The sequence below is a fragment of the Rattus norvegicus genome, chromosome 14 (assembly GCF_021556685.1).
Source record: "Rattus norvegicus strain SHRSP/BbbUtx chromosome 14, alternate assembly SHRSP_T2T, whole genome shotgun sequence".
NCBI classification, from domain to species: domain Eukaryota; kingdom Metazoa; phylum Chordata; class Mammalia; order Rodentia; family Muridae; genus Rattus; species Rattus norvegicus.
Window position 1 is genome coordinate 20929083 of NC_141547.1, and position 14120 is coordinate 20943202.

At 39.7% G+C, this 14120-nt stretch overlaps 1 protein-coding gene across 1 annotated transcript; it reads left to right on the plus strand.

Moving 5' to 3' along the window:
* The first annotated feature begins 3398 nt into the window (after positions 1-3398).
* LOC148001271 (UDP-glucuronosyltransferase 2A3-like) lies at positions 3399-13163 on the plus strand. The gene is made up of 2 exons (XM_087584506.1): positions 3399-3670; positions 12453-13163. Exons 1-2 carry the CDS (start codon positions 3399-3401, stop codon positions 12700-12702), a joined length of 522 nt encoding a protein of 173 aa, XP_087440632.1. The 3' UTR covers positions 12703-13163.
* Positions 13164-14120: the final 957 nt, after the last annotated feature.

Consider the following 14120-nt stretch of genomic DNA (forward strand, 5'->3'; position numbering starts at 1 on the left):
GTATACTTTAACTATGATCATGAGGAATAATGTTCATTGGAAATGAAACTTATGAACAGGGAACAAATTGAAGCCCTAAATAAAGTAAACTTAGTATTGAGATTGGATATTTGTGACACTGGTTGTCATTCATATATAACATATACAAAGAACACAAGAATTTAGACTCTGGAGAACCAAATAGCCATATTAAAAAATGGGAAACAAAACAAAACAATGAATTCTTACACAGAATGGCTGGGAACCATCTAAAGAAATGTTCAGCATCCATCTTAGTCATTAGGGAAATGCAATTCAAAATGATCCTGAGATTTCACACCAGTCAGAATGACTAAGATCAACAACTCATGTGACAATAGATGTTGCTGAGGATGTTGAGAAAGAGGAACACTCCTCAACTATTGGTGGGATTGCAGGCTGGTACGAACTCTGTGGAAATCAGTCTGGGTATTCCTCAGATGGGTCTCATTAGACATAGTAGTACCTGAGGACCCAGTCGCACCTCTTTTGGGCATACACCCAAAAAGTGCCCCAACATATAACCAGAGCACAAACTCCACTATGTTTGTAGTCCCATTATTTATAATAGCGTGAAGCTGGAAAGAACTCAGAAGCCCTTCAAGAGAAGAATGGATAGATAAAATGTGGTACATCTGCGCAATGGAGTACTACTTAGCTATTAAAAACAATGACTCCATGAAATTCATAGACAAATTGATTGACCTAGAAAATATCATCCTGAGTGAGGTAACCCAAATACTGAAGAACACATGGTAGCCACTCACTGATAAGGGAATATTAGCCCAAAAGCTCGAATTTCCCAACATACAATCTACACACCACATGAATCTCAAAGAGAAGGGTGACCAAAATGTAGATAACTCACTCATTCTTAAAAGGGAGAACAAAAATGTCCATAGGAGGGGATATGGAGGCAAAGTTTAGAGTAGAGACTGAAGGAATGGACATTCAGAGCCTGAGTCACATGTGACCCATCGATACACCGCCACCAAAACTAGATAAGATTGATGGAGCTAAGAAGTACACGCTGACAGGAGCCAGATATAGCTGTCTCCTGAGAGGCACAGCCAGAGAATGTCAAATACACATTTGAATGTTAGCAGCAAACCATCGGCCTGTGAAAGGGATCCCTGTTGGAGGAATTAGGGTAATAATTGAAAGAGCTGAAAGGGCTTATAACAGGAATGAACTCAGTTCCCCAGTAAAATGACACAGCCTAGCAGAATGGATGTTACATTAAAGAAAAACACTTCAAAAATAAACACAGACATATCATCAGAGTAATGAGCTCAAAAGAATAGTTTTAAAAACTAACAGGCCCAATACGGCCTCTAGGAAATGGTAGATAGGGGCACTGGAGCTGCGGGTCCCCTGCGCCCGAGATACCGCTGGAACCTGAAGGAACCGGATCAACAGTTCTCTGCACCCAAATCCCGTGGGAGGGAGAGCTAAGCCATCAGAGAGGCATACATGCCTGGGAAGCCAGAGGAGACTTTACTCTGCCCACATTTCTGACTCCAGAGGAAAACACCAAATGCCATCTGGGACCCTGGTGCACGGGGGATCTCGGAAAGGTGGCACAGGTACTCCTGGTTGCTGCCCTCGCATAGAGCTAGCTCTTAAGCAACACCCCATGAGCAAATTTGAGCCTCGGGACCACAGGTAAGACCAACTTTTGTGTTCCAAGTGACCTGCCTGGTGAACTCAGGACCCAGGCCCACAGGAACAGCTGAGGACATGTAGACAGGAAAAACAACATGCCCGAAAGCAGAACACTCTGTTCCCATAACTGGCTGAAAGAAAACAGGAAAATAGGTCTACAGCACCCCTGACACACAGGCTTATAGGACAGTGTAGCCACTGTCAGAAATAGAAGAACAAAGTAACACCAGAGATAATCTGATGGTGAGAGGCAAGCTCAGGAACCCAAGCAACAGAAACCAAGACTACATGGCATCATCGGAGCCCAATTCTCCCACCAAACCAAACACGGAATATCCAAACACACCAGAAAAGCAAGATCTAGTTTCAAAATCATATTTGATCATGATGCTGGAGGACTTCAAGAAAGACATGAAGAACTACCTTAGAGAAACGCAGGAAAACATAAATAAACAATTAGAGGCCTACAGAGTGGAATTAGAAAAATCCCTGAAACAATTCCAGGAAAACACAATCAAACAGTTGAAGGAATTAAAAATGGAAATAGAAGAAATCAAGAAAGAACACAGGGGAACAACCCTGGATAAAGAAAACCAAAGGAAGAGACAAGGAGCCATAGATACAAGCATCATCAACAATTCAAGAGATAGAAGAGAGAATCTCAGGAGCAGAAGATTCCATAGAACTCATCGACACAACTGTCAAAGATAATGTAAAACAGAAAAAGCTATTGGTCCAAAACATACAGGAAATCCAGGACTCAATGAGAAGATCAAACCTAACAATAGGTATAGAAGAGAGTGAAGACTCCCAGCTCAAAGGACCAGTAAATATCTTCAACAAAATCATAGAAGAAAACTTCCATAACCTAAAGAAAGAGATGCCCGTAAGCATACAAGAAGCCTACAGAACTCCAAATAGATTGGACAAGAAAAGAAACTCCTCACATCACATAATAGTCAAAACACCAAATGCACAAAATAAAGAAAGAATATTAAAAGCAGTAAGGGAAAAAGGTCAAGTAACATATAAAGGCAGACCTATCAGAATCACACCAGACTTCTCGCCAGAGTCTATGAAAGACAGAAGATCCTGGACAGATGTCATACAGACCACAAGAGAACACAAATGTCAGCCCAGGTTACTGTATCCTGCAAAACTCTCAATTAACATAGATGGAGAAACCAAGATAGTCCATGACAAAACCAAATTTACACATTATCTTTCTACAAATTCAGCGCAACAAAGGATAATAAATGGTAAAGCCCAACATAAGGAGGCAAGCTACACCCTTTAAAAAGCAAGAAACTAATAGTCTTGGCAACAAAACAAAGAGAAGAAAAGCACACAAATATAACCTCATATCCAAATATTAAAATAACAGGAAACAATACTCACTATTCCTTAATATATCTCAAAATCAATGGTCTCAACTCCCCAATAAAAAGACATAGATTAACAAACTGGATACGCAATGAGGACCCTGCATTCTGCTGCCTACAGGAAACACACCTCAGAGACAATGACAGACACTACCTCAGTGTGAAAGGCTGGAAAACAACCTTTAAGCAAATGGTCGGAAGAAGCAAGCTGGAGTAGCCATTCCAATATCGAATAAAATCAATTTTCAATTAAAAGTCATCAAAAAAGATAAGAAAGGACAGTTCATATTCATCAAAGGAAAAATCCACCAAGATGAACTCTCAATCCTTAATATGTATGCCCCAAATACAAGGGCACCTACATACCACTCTGCCCCTCAAACAGGACATCCTAAAACCAGGGCTTTCATCACACATGGTGGAACGAACGGGATCTACGAAGCCATTTACCACGGGGTCCCTATGGTGGGCATTCCCATGTTTGGTGATCAGCCTTACAACGTCACTCACATGGAGGCCAAGGGAGCAGCCGTGAAAGTCACCATCAGCACGATGACCAGCGCAGATTTGCTCAGTGCCTTGAGAGCGGTCATTAATGAGCCTTCGTAAGTATTACAGCGGGAAAAGCTCTGTCGATCACTGATTCGCCTTGCCATCATTCTAGAAATTTTCCAGTGTTTTATATTTTATATTTGTCTTATTTTCAAATAGGATAACATAAAACAAATCAAAAAACAAAAAAAAAGGGAGAAGAACTTTTTATTTCTTATTTCCTATCTACTGGAGTCAGTTCGTGAAACTGGGAAAAATATTGGCTTTGAAGATTATACCAATCTACGTTTATAAAATATAGTATGATTATACAAATTCACTTGTAGTTTCAATTTAAAAATAAATATATAAGCACTTAGATACACTGCTTAAGTACAAAAATGGAACTTATAATATGTTCAATATTATTTTTAAAAATAATATATAGTGTTACATTTAACAATTGCTTATTGCTCTGCTCCCAGACCCGGTGAGAGAGAGACCCAACCGCCTGGTCAGGTGGGCACTCCTGAGGCTGCAGAGCAGAAGAGACCACCAACACTGCTCACCCCTACCCACATCCCTGGCCCAAGAGGAAACTGTATAAGGCCTCTGGGCTCCCGTGGGGGAGCGGCCGGACCCTGAAGGAAACAGACCGGATAAACAGTTCTCTGCACCCAAATCCCGTGGGAGGGAGAGCTAAACCTTCAGAGAGGCAGACAAGCCTGGGAAACCAGAAGAGACTGCTCCCTGCACACACATCTCGGACGCCAGAGGAAAAAGCCAAAGACCATCTGGAACCCTGGTGCACTGAAGCTCCCGGAAGGGGCGGCACAGGTCTTCCTGGGTGCTGCCGCTGCAGAGAGCCCCTGGGCAGCACCCCACGAGCAAACCTGAGCCTAGGGACCAAAGGTAAGACCAAATTTTCTGCTGCAAGAAAGCTGCCTGGTGAACTCAAGACACAGGCCCACAGGAACAGCTGAAGACCTGTAGAGAGGAAAAACTACACGCCCGAAAGCAGAACACTCTGTCCCCATAACTGACTGAAAGAAAACAGGAAAACAGGTCTACAGCACTCCTGACACACAGGCTTATAGGACAGTCTAGCCACTGTCAGAAATAGCAGAACAAAGTAACACTAGAGATAATCTGATGGCGAGAGGCAAGCGCAGGAACCCAAGCAACAGAAACCAAGACTACATGCCATCATCGGAGCCCAATTCTCCCACCAAAACAAACATGGAATATCCAAATACACCAGAAAAGCAAGATCTAGTTTCAAAATCATATTTGATCATGATGCTGGAGGACTTCAAGAAAGACATGAACACACTTAGGGAAGCACAGGAAAACATTAATAAACAAGTAGAAGCCTACAGAGAGGAATCGCAAAAATCCCTGAAAGAATTCCAGGAAAACACAATCAAACAGTTGAAGGAATTAAAAATGGAAATAGAAGCAATCAAGAAAGAACACATGGAAACAACCCTGGATATAGAAAACCAAAAGAAGAGACAAGGAGCTGTAGATACAAGCTTCACAAAGAGAATACAAGAGATGGAAGAGAGAATCTCAGGAGCAGAAGATTCCATAGAAATCATTGACTCAACTGTCAAAGATAATGTAAAGCAGAAAAAGCTACTGGTCCAAAACATACAGGAAATCCAGGACTCAATGAGAAGATCAAACCTAAGGATAATAGGTATAGAAGAGAGTGAAGACTCCCAGCTCAAAGGACCAGTAAATATCTTCAACAAAATCATAGAAGAAAACTTCCCTAACCTAAAAAAAGAGATACCCATAGACATACAAGAAGCCTACAGAACTCCAAATAGATTGGACCAGAAAAGAAACACCTCCCGTCACATAATTGTCAAAACACCAAACGCACAAAATAAAGAAAGAATATTAAAAGCAGTAAGGGAAAAAGGTCAAGTAACATATAAAGGCAGACCTATCAGAATCACACCAGACTTCTCGCCAGAAACTGTAAAGGCCAGAAGATCCTGGACTGATGTTATACAGACCCTAAGAGAACACAAATGCCAGCCCAGGTTACTGTATCCAGCAAAACTCTCAATTAACATTGATGGAGAAACCAAGATATTCCATGACAAAACCAAATTTACACAATATCTTTCTACAAATCCAGCACTACAAAGGATAATAAATGGTAAAGCCCAACATAAGGAGGCAAGCTATACCCTAGAAGAAGCAAGAAACTAATCGTCTTGGCAACATAACAAAGAGAATGAAAGCACACAAACATAACCTCACATCCAAATATGAATATAACGGGAAGCAATAATCACTATTCCTTAATATCTCTCAATATCAATGGCCTCAACTCCCCAATAAAAAGACATAGATTAACAAACTGGATACGCAAGGAGGACCCTGCATTCTGCTGCCTACAGGAAACACACCTCAGAGACAAAGACAGACACTACCTCAGAGTGAAAGGCTGGAAAACAACTTTCCAAGCAAATGGTCAGAAGAAGCAAGCTGGAGTAGCCATTCTAATATCAAATAAAATCAATTTCCAACTAAAAGTCATCAAAAAAGATAAGGAAGGACACTTCATATTCATCAAAGGAAAAATCCACCAAGATGAACTCTCAATCCTAAATATCTATGCCCCAAATACAAGGGCACCTACATACGTAAAAGAAACCTTACTAAAGCTCAAAACACACATTGCACCTCACACAATAATAGTGGGAGATTTCAACACCCCACTCTCATCAATGGACAGATCATGGAAACAGAAATTAAACAGTGATGTCGACAGACTAAGAGAAGTCATGAGCCAAATGGACTTAACGGATATTTATAGAACATTCTATCCTAAAGCAAAAGGATATACCTTCTTCTCAGCTCCTCATGGTACTTTCTCCAAAATTGACCATATAATTGGTCAAAAAACGGGCCTCAACAGGTACAGAAAGATAGAAATAATCCCATGCGTGCTATCGGACCACCACGGCCTAAAACTGGTCTTCAATAACAATAAGGGAAGAATGCCCACATATACGTGGAAATTGAACAATGCTCTACTCAATGATAACCTGGTCAAGGAAGAAATAAAGAAAGAAATTAAAAACTTTTTAGAATTTAATGAAAATGAAGATACAACATACTCAAACTTATGGGACACAATGAAAGCTGTGCTAAGAGGAAAACTCATAGCGCTGAGTGCCTGCAGAAAGAAACAGGAAAGAGCATATGTCAGCAGCTTGACAGCACACCTAAAAGCTCTAGAACAAAAAGAAGCAAATACACCCAGGAGGAGTAGAAGGCAGGAAATAATCAAACTCAGAGCTGAAATCAACCAAGTAGAAACAAAAAGGACCATAGAAAGAATCAACAGAACCAAAAGTTGGTTCTTTGAGAAAATCAACAAGATAGATAAACCCTTAGCCAGACTAACGAGAGGACACAGAGAGTGTGTCCAAATTAACAAAATCAGAAATGAAAAGGGAGACATAACTACAGATTCGGAGGAAATTCAAAAAATCATCACATCTTACTATAAAAACCTATATTCAACAAAATTTGAAAATCTTCAGGAAATGGACAATTTCCTAGACAGATACCAGGTATCGAAGTTAAATCAGGAACAGATAAACCAGTTAAACAACCCCATAACTCCTAAGGAAATAGAAGCAGTCATTAAAGGTCTCCCAACCAAAAAGAGCCCAGGTCCAGACGGGTTTAGTGCAGAATTCTATCAAACCTTCATAGAAGACCTCATACCAATATTATCCAAACTATTCCACAAAATTGAAACAGATGGAGCCCTACCGAATTCCTTCTACGAAGCCACAATTACTCTTATACCTAAACCACACAAAGACACAACAAAGAAAGAGAACTTCAGACCAATTTCCCTTATGAATATCGACGCAAAAATACTCAATAAAATTCTGGCAAACCGAATTCAAGAGCACATCAAAACAATCATCCACCATGATCAAGTAGGCTTCACCCCAGGCATGCAGGGATGGTTTAATATACGGAAAACCATCAACGTGATCCATTATATAAACAAACTGAAAGAACAGAACCACATGATCATTTCATTAGATGCTGAGAAAGCATTTGACAAAATTCAACACCCCTTCATGATAAAAGTCCTGGAAAGAATAGGAATTCAAGGCCCATACCTAAACATAGTAAAAGCCATATACAGCAAACCAGTTGCTAACATTAAACTAAATGGAGAGAAACTTGAAGCAATCCCACTAAAATCAGGGACTAGACAAGGCTGCCCACTCTCTCCCTACTTATTCAATATAGTTCTTGAAGTTCTAGCCAGAGCAATCAGACAACAAAAGGAGATCAAAGGGATACAGATCGGAAAAGAAGAGGTCAAAATATCACTATTTGCAGATGACATGATAGTATATTTAAGTGATCCCAAAAGTTCCACCAGAGAACTACTAAAGCTGATAAACAACTTCAGCAAAGTGGCTGGGTATAAAATTAACTCAAATAAATCAGTTGCCTTCCTCTATACAAAAGAGAAACAAGCCGAGAAAGAAATTAGGGAAACGACACCCTTCATAATAGACCCAAATAATATAAAGTACCTCGGTGTGACTTTAACCAAGCAAGTAAAAGATCTGTACAATAAGAACTTCAAGACACTGAGGAAAGAAATTGAAGAAGACCTCAGAAGATGGAAAGATCTCCCATGCTCATGGATTGGCAGGATTAATATAGTAAAAATGGCCATTTTACCAAAAGCAATCTACAAATTCAATGCAATCCCCATCAAAATACCAATCCAATTCTTCAAAGAGTTAGACAGAACAATTTGCAAACTCATCTGGAATAACAAAAAACCCAGGATAGCTAAAGCTATCCTCAACAATAAAAGGACTTCAGGGGGAATAACTATCCCTGAACTCAAGCAGTATTACAGAGCAATAGTGATAAAAACTGCATGGTATTGGTACAGAGACAGACAGATAGACCAATGGAATAGAATTGAAGACCCAGAAATGAACCCACACACCTATGGTCACTTGATTTTTGACAAAGGAGCCAAAACCATCCAATGGAAAAAAAGATAGCATTTTCAGCAAATGGTGCTGGTTCAACTGGAGGGCAACATGTAGAAGAATGCAGATCGATCCATGCTTATCACCCTGTACAAAGCTTAAGTCCAAGTGGATCAAGGACCTCCACATCAAACCAGACACACTCAAACTAATAGAAGAAAAACTAGGGAAGCATCTGGAACACATGGGCACTGGAAAAAATTTCCTGAACTAAACACCAATGGCTTATGCTCTAAGATCAAGAATCGACAAATGGGATCTCATAAAACTGCAAAGCTTCTGTAAGGCAAAGGACACTGTGGTTAGGACAAAACGGCAACCAACAGATTGGGAAAAGATCTTTACCAATCCTACAACAGATAGAGGCCTTATATCCAAAATATACAAAGAACTCAAGAAGTTAGACCGCAGGGAAACAAATAACCCTATTAAAAAATGGGGTTCAGAGCTAAACAAAGAATTCACAGCTGAGGAATGCCGAATGGCTGAGAAACACCTAAAGAAATGTTCAACATCTTTAGTCATAAGGGAAATGCAAATCAAAACAAGCCTGAGATTTCACCTCACACCAGTGCGATTGGCTAAGATCAAAAACTCAGGGGACAGCAGATGCTGGCGAGGATGTGGAGAAAGAGGAACACTCCTCCATTGTTGGTGGGATTGCAGACTGGTAAAACCATTCTGGAAATCAGTCTGGAGGTTCCTCAGAAAATTGGACATTGAACTGCCTGAGGATCCAGCTATACCTCTCTTGGGCATATACCCAAAACATGCCTCAACATATAAAAGAGACACGTGCTCCACTATGTTCATCGCAGCCTTATTTATAATAGCCAGAAAATGGAAAGAACCCAGATGCCCTTCAACAGAGGAATGGATACAGAAAATGTGGTACATCTACACAATGGAATATTACTCAGCTATCAAAAACAACGAGTTTATGAAATTCGTAGGCAAATGGTTGGAACTGGAAAATATCATCCTGAGTGAGCTAACCCAATCACAGAAAGACATACATGGTATGCACTCATTGATAAGTGGCTATTAGCCCAAATGCTTGAATTACCCTAGATCCCTAGAACAAACTAAACTCAAGACGGATGATCAAAATGTGAATGCTTCACTCCTTCTTTAAATGAGGAAAAAGAATACCCTTGGCAGGGAAGGGAGAGGCAAAGATTAAAACAGAGACTGAAGGAACACCCATTCAGAGCCTGCCCCACATGTGGCCCATACATATACAGCCACCCAATTAGACAAGATGGATGAAGCAAAGAAGTGCAGACCGACAAGAGCCGGATGTAGATCGCTCCTGAGAGACACAGCCAGAATACAGCAAATATAGAGGCGAATGCCAGCAGCAAACCACTGAACTGAGAATAGGTCCCCTATTGAAGGAATCAGAGAAAGAACTGGAAGAGCTTGAAGGGGCTCGAGACCCCAAAAGTACAACAATGCCAAGCAACCAGAGCTTCCAGGGACTAAGCCACTACCTAAAGACTATACATGGACTGACCCTGGACTCTGACCCCATAGGTAGCAATGAATATCCTAGTAAGAGCACCAGTGGAAGGGGAAGCCCTGGGTCCTGCTAAGACTGAACCCCCAGTGAACTAGTCTAGTGGGGAGGGCGGCAATGGGGGGAGGGTTGGGAGGGGAACACCCATAAGGAAGGGGAGGGTGGAGGGGGATGTTTCCCCGGAAACCGGGAAAGGGAATAACACTCGAAATGTATATAAGAAATACTCAAGTTAATAGAAAAAAAAAACAATTGCTTATTATGTAACAGTTATTTCTGAGTAAGTGTGTTATAATATTTTGGCTATAAGAAAGGTATATTTCAGAAGATCACATTAGGGTTAGGACTATCGATATTTCTTAGGATAAGCTACTTTTTTGCATAAATGTTAATATATATTTTACATTAGACTATTACCAAGTTTTTAGTTGATGGTAATTTGATTCAACTTTATTAACTATCTGAGTGGCTAGATTTTATGATTATAATAAACATTAATGCATACAATAGTCATTTAGTCCATCATTTTAAATCTATTGATGTATAAAAAATATGATGTAAATAATTTTAGAAAGTTCCTGTGTGTGTGTGTGTGTGTGTGTGTGTGTGTGTGTGTGTGTGTTTGAATATGTATGGACTAAAATAGTACTTAACTTAAAATAACCTGATGTTAACACTAAGCCAAATAGTATGTCTAAGACGACTTGAGAACATAGGGCATAGTGTTTTTGTTCCATTATCTGATTCTATAAAACTACAATTTTCAATAGGGAATTGGGAAGGGAGGCACAGTGTAAGCTCTTGCTGTGCATGTATGTAGACCTGAGTTCAGATCCTCAGTCTTCTAGCTTTTGCCTGTAATCGCTGGGCTTCTACAGCAGAATGAGATGTAGAGACAGAAGAATGGGTAAAAGCAGACCAGCTAGGCTGCTGTGCACAGCAGTAAACAACAGATCCATCTTAAATAAGAGAGAATTTAAGGACTAAAACCTAGTGAGTGTCTTCTGACCTCTCCATGTGTATATACTACCCACACTTCACATACACTATACATGTAAAGACAAGGAAAAGAGGCAAAAGAGGGTACATTAAAACTGTAAATGTGTTAATTGTGTTAATTGTTCAGGATATTTTCACAGTTTTATGACTAAACATTTAGTAACTAAAATGTGAAATAAATTGTGCATGGTCTTACCTAGCTTATAAGACTAGGAACTTTAGTTTAGAATCACAACCTTTTCTACCAAATACATGTAAATTTGAAATTTAATCACTGAGTGTAAGCAAAAATATCTTGTTGGAAAAACAACTTCGGAATATTAGTATTTTATCACCAATACCGTTTGCCTGAAATTCAGCTGGATGACCCTATAAAACTATATTTTGACTCTGTCTGTAGTTTAGTGAAATAAAAAAAAAACCCACAAGGCTTTTTTCAGGTTTTTTTTTCTAGTTTTGTTTTTACACTGGGCCAAGAACAAGGCATACCCATAGCATGGGGCTACAATGAGAGTCAGATCTATAGGTAAAAGACCTAGAATTCAGTATGGTCTATGGCCAATAGCATAGAAGGCAGCAGGCTACATGTATATGTGACTTCTACCCTAAGGAGCAGTAGTGGTCTAAGGAGGGAAGAATCTGAAATAACCATTCTGAGGCACTAAGGTGAGATCTGCCACCACAGATACCAAAATGGTCGCCAGGTTGTTAGCAACCCCCACTCTCAGCTTTCTGGATGGAATTCAGGTATTTGATTTTATCTCCTCTCTGGAGGAGACTCCCCTGTGTAACTAACATTCCTAGTTCTTTTAGTGCTTTGTGTGAGTACAAGAACCTCCGAGCCCTCAACACATTAAAGGAATGAAAGATCTCTGAACTCTAAATTGACTGACTTATGCTGACTACACGTTCTCTGGGTCAGTAACATGAATTACCTACATGCTAGTGGTCATATATTCATGCATCTTTCCCTATTTTTATCTTAAACAATCTTGAGCACTATAGTTGCTTGGTATCAAAATTATTTCAAAAAGATGAGAGTATTGATTTAATACTGGATATTACATTTTTTTATGTCTGCATTAGACCACATTGTCTTGGGAACAGATTGCTTCCACGATATTTCCTTTAAATTCCTGAAGATCTCTGAAACCAACAAAGTCTAAGAAAGTATTAACCAATTCCTGAACTTATATATGACCTGCGGTTTGTATAAAGTATCAGATGTTCCATAAAGAAGCAACAAAATAGTTTTGTGTGTTCATCTTTTAGCTATAAGGAGAATGCCATGCAGTTATCAAGACTCCACAATGATCAGCCAGTGAAGCCCCTGGACAGAGCCGTCTTCTGGATTGAGTTTGTCATGCGTCACAAAGGAGCCAAGCACCTTCCTGTGGCTGCACATGACCTCAGCTGGTTTCAGTACCACTCTCTGGATGTGATCGGGTTCCTACTGGTCTGTGTTGTAACTCTGACGTTCGTCATCACTAAATGTTGTTTATGTGTAGAAAATTTTGTTTGAGAGAAAGGAAGAAAAAGGGTAATAGAAAGAAAAAGAACTAGGTCTTTTTTAGATTTGGGAAAGTCCGGAGTGACATTATATTAATTCTAACCACAAGAAGCCTGCAACCATCTGCTTTAGTCCTATTTTCAAATAAGTTGTTCTGTTTCAGACAGGAAACAAATGTAGACATGTAATATAATGATTAACTTCTAGTGTATTCCATTCTTCTATCTTGTAGGCATTCTCCTCTCTCTTTCCTCAGATAGGGAAACCATGACTTCTAAATATAGTCTATAGAAATGAAGTGATGAATAACAATATGTTAGACCTCTGGGAAGACACATAATATGAGTATTATTGATGTATGTTAGGATCTCCTAGAGTCAATGTCACAAGCCTATCATATTGTTTAAGAACAACCACACGAACTTAGTGTATTGTGAGATGAAACTTATCTAATAAAAATGAACTTTTCTGTTTCTCTAGTGTTACAGATATTACAGCATGAATTCTTTTTGATTTTCAAAAAATATTTTTACTGAATAGAATTTTTAATTTATTTTTGTTATTGGATATTTTTATTTACATTTCAAATGTTATTCCCTTTCCAGGTTTCCTGTCCATGAGCCCCCTATTCCATCCCACTCCACATTCTATAAGGTTGGTCCCCTTCCCCAACCACTCCACTTTCCACATCCCTGTCCTGACATTCCCCTAAACTGGGGCATCTAGCCTTGGCAGGACCAAGGGCTTCTCCTCCCATTGGTGCTCAATGAGGCCAACCTCTGCTACATATACAGCTGGAGCCATGGGTCTGTCTATGTGTACTCTTTGGGTGGTGGTTTAGTCCCTAGGAGCTCTGGTGGGTTGGTATTGTTGTTCTTATGGGGTTGCAAACCCCATTTAGTTCCTTCAATCCTTTCTCTAACTCCTCCAGTGGGGGTTTGTTCTCAGTTCAATGGTTCGCTGCTAACATTCACCTCTACATTTGTCATGCATCATATTTTGGTCATTTGCCTCTTCCTTAATTCTCGCTAGATCCTAACAATCCCACTGCCCACTTAAATTCATTTTCCTTCTCTCTCAAAAATTAAAAAAAAAAGGAAAAACAACAAAAATACTGTCAGGGGTCTGTCTAACTCCTAGACCCTCATTCTGATCCTAGGCTACTCAAAAACTAAAAATCTTGTAACTCATGGTGGAGCCATCCACCATGGCATCCCTATGGATGGCATTCTTTGCTTGGGGACCAATGTGATAATGTTGCTTACATTGTGGCTGAAGGAGTAGCTGTAGGATTCGATAGCAGAGTACTGTGAATTATAGATTTTCTCAGTGCATTAAAGTTTTGAATAACAAACCTTTGTAAGTATAATCATTTTAATGTTTGCATACCTACTTATTCTTTTGTCCGATGTTTGAACCCAGATTTTTGT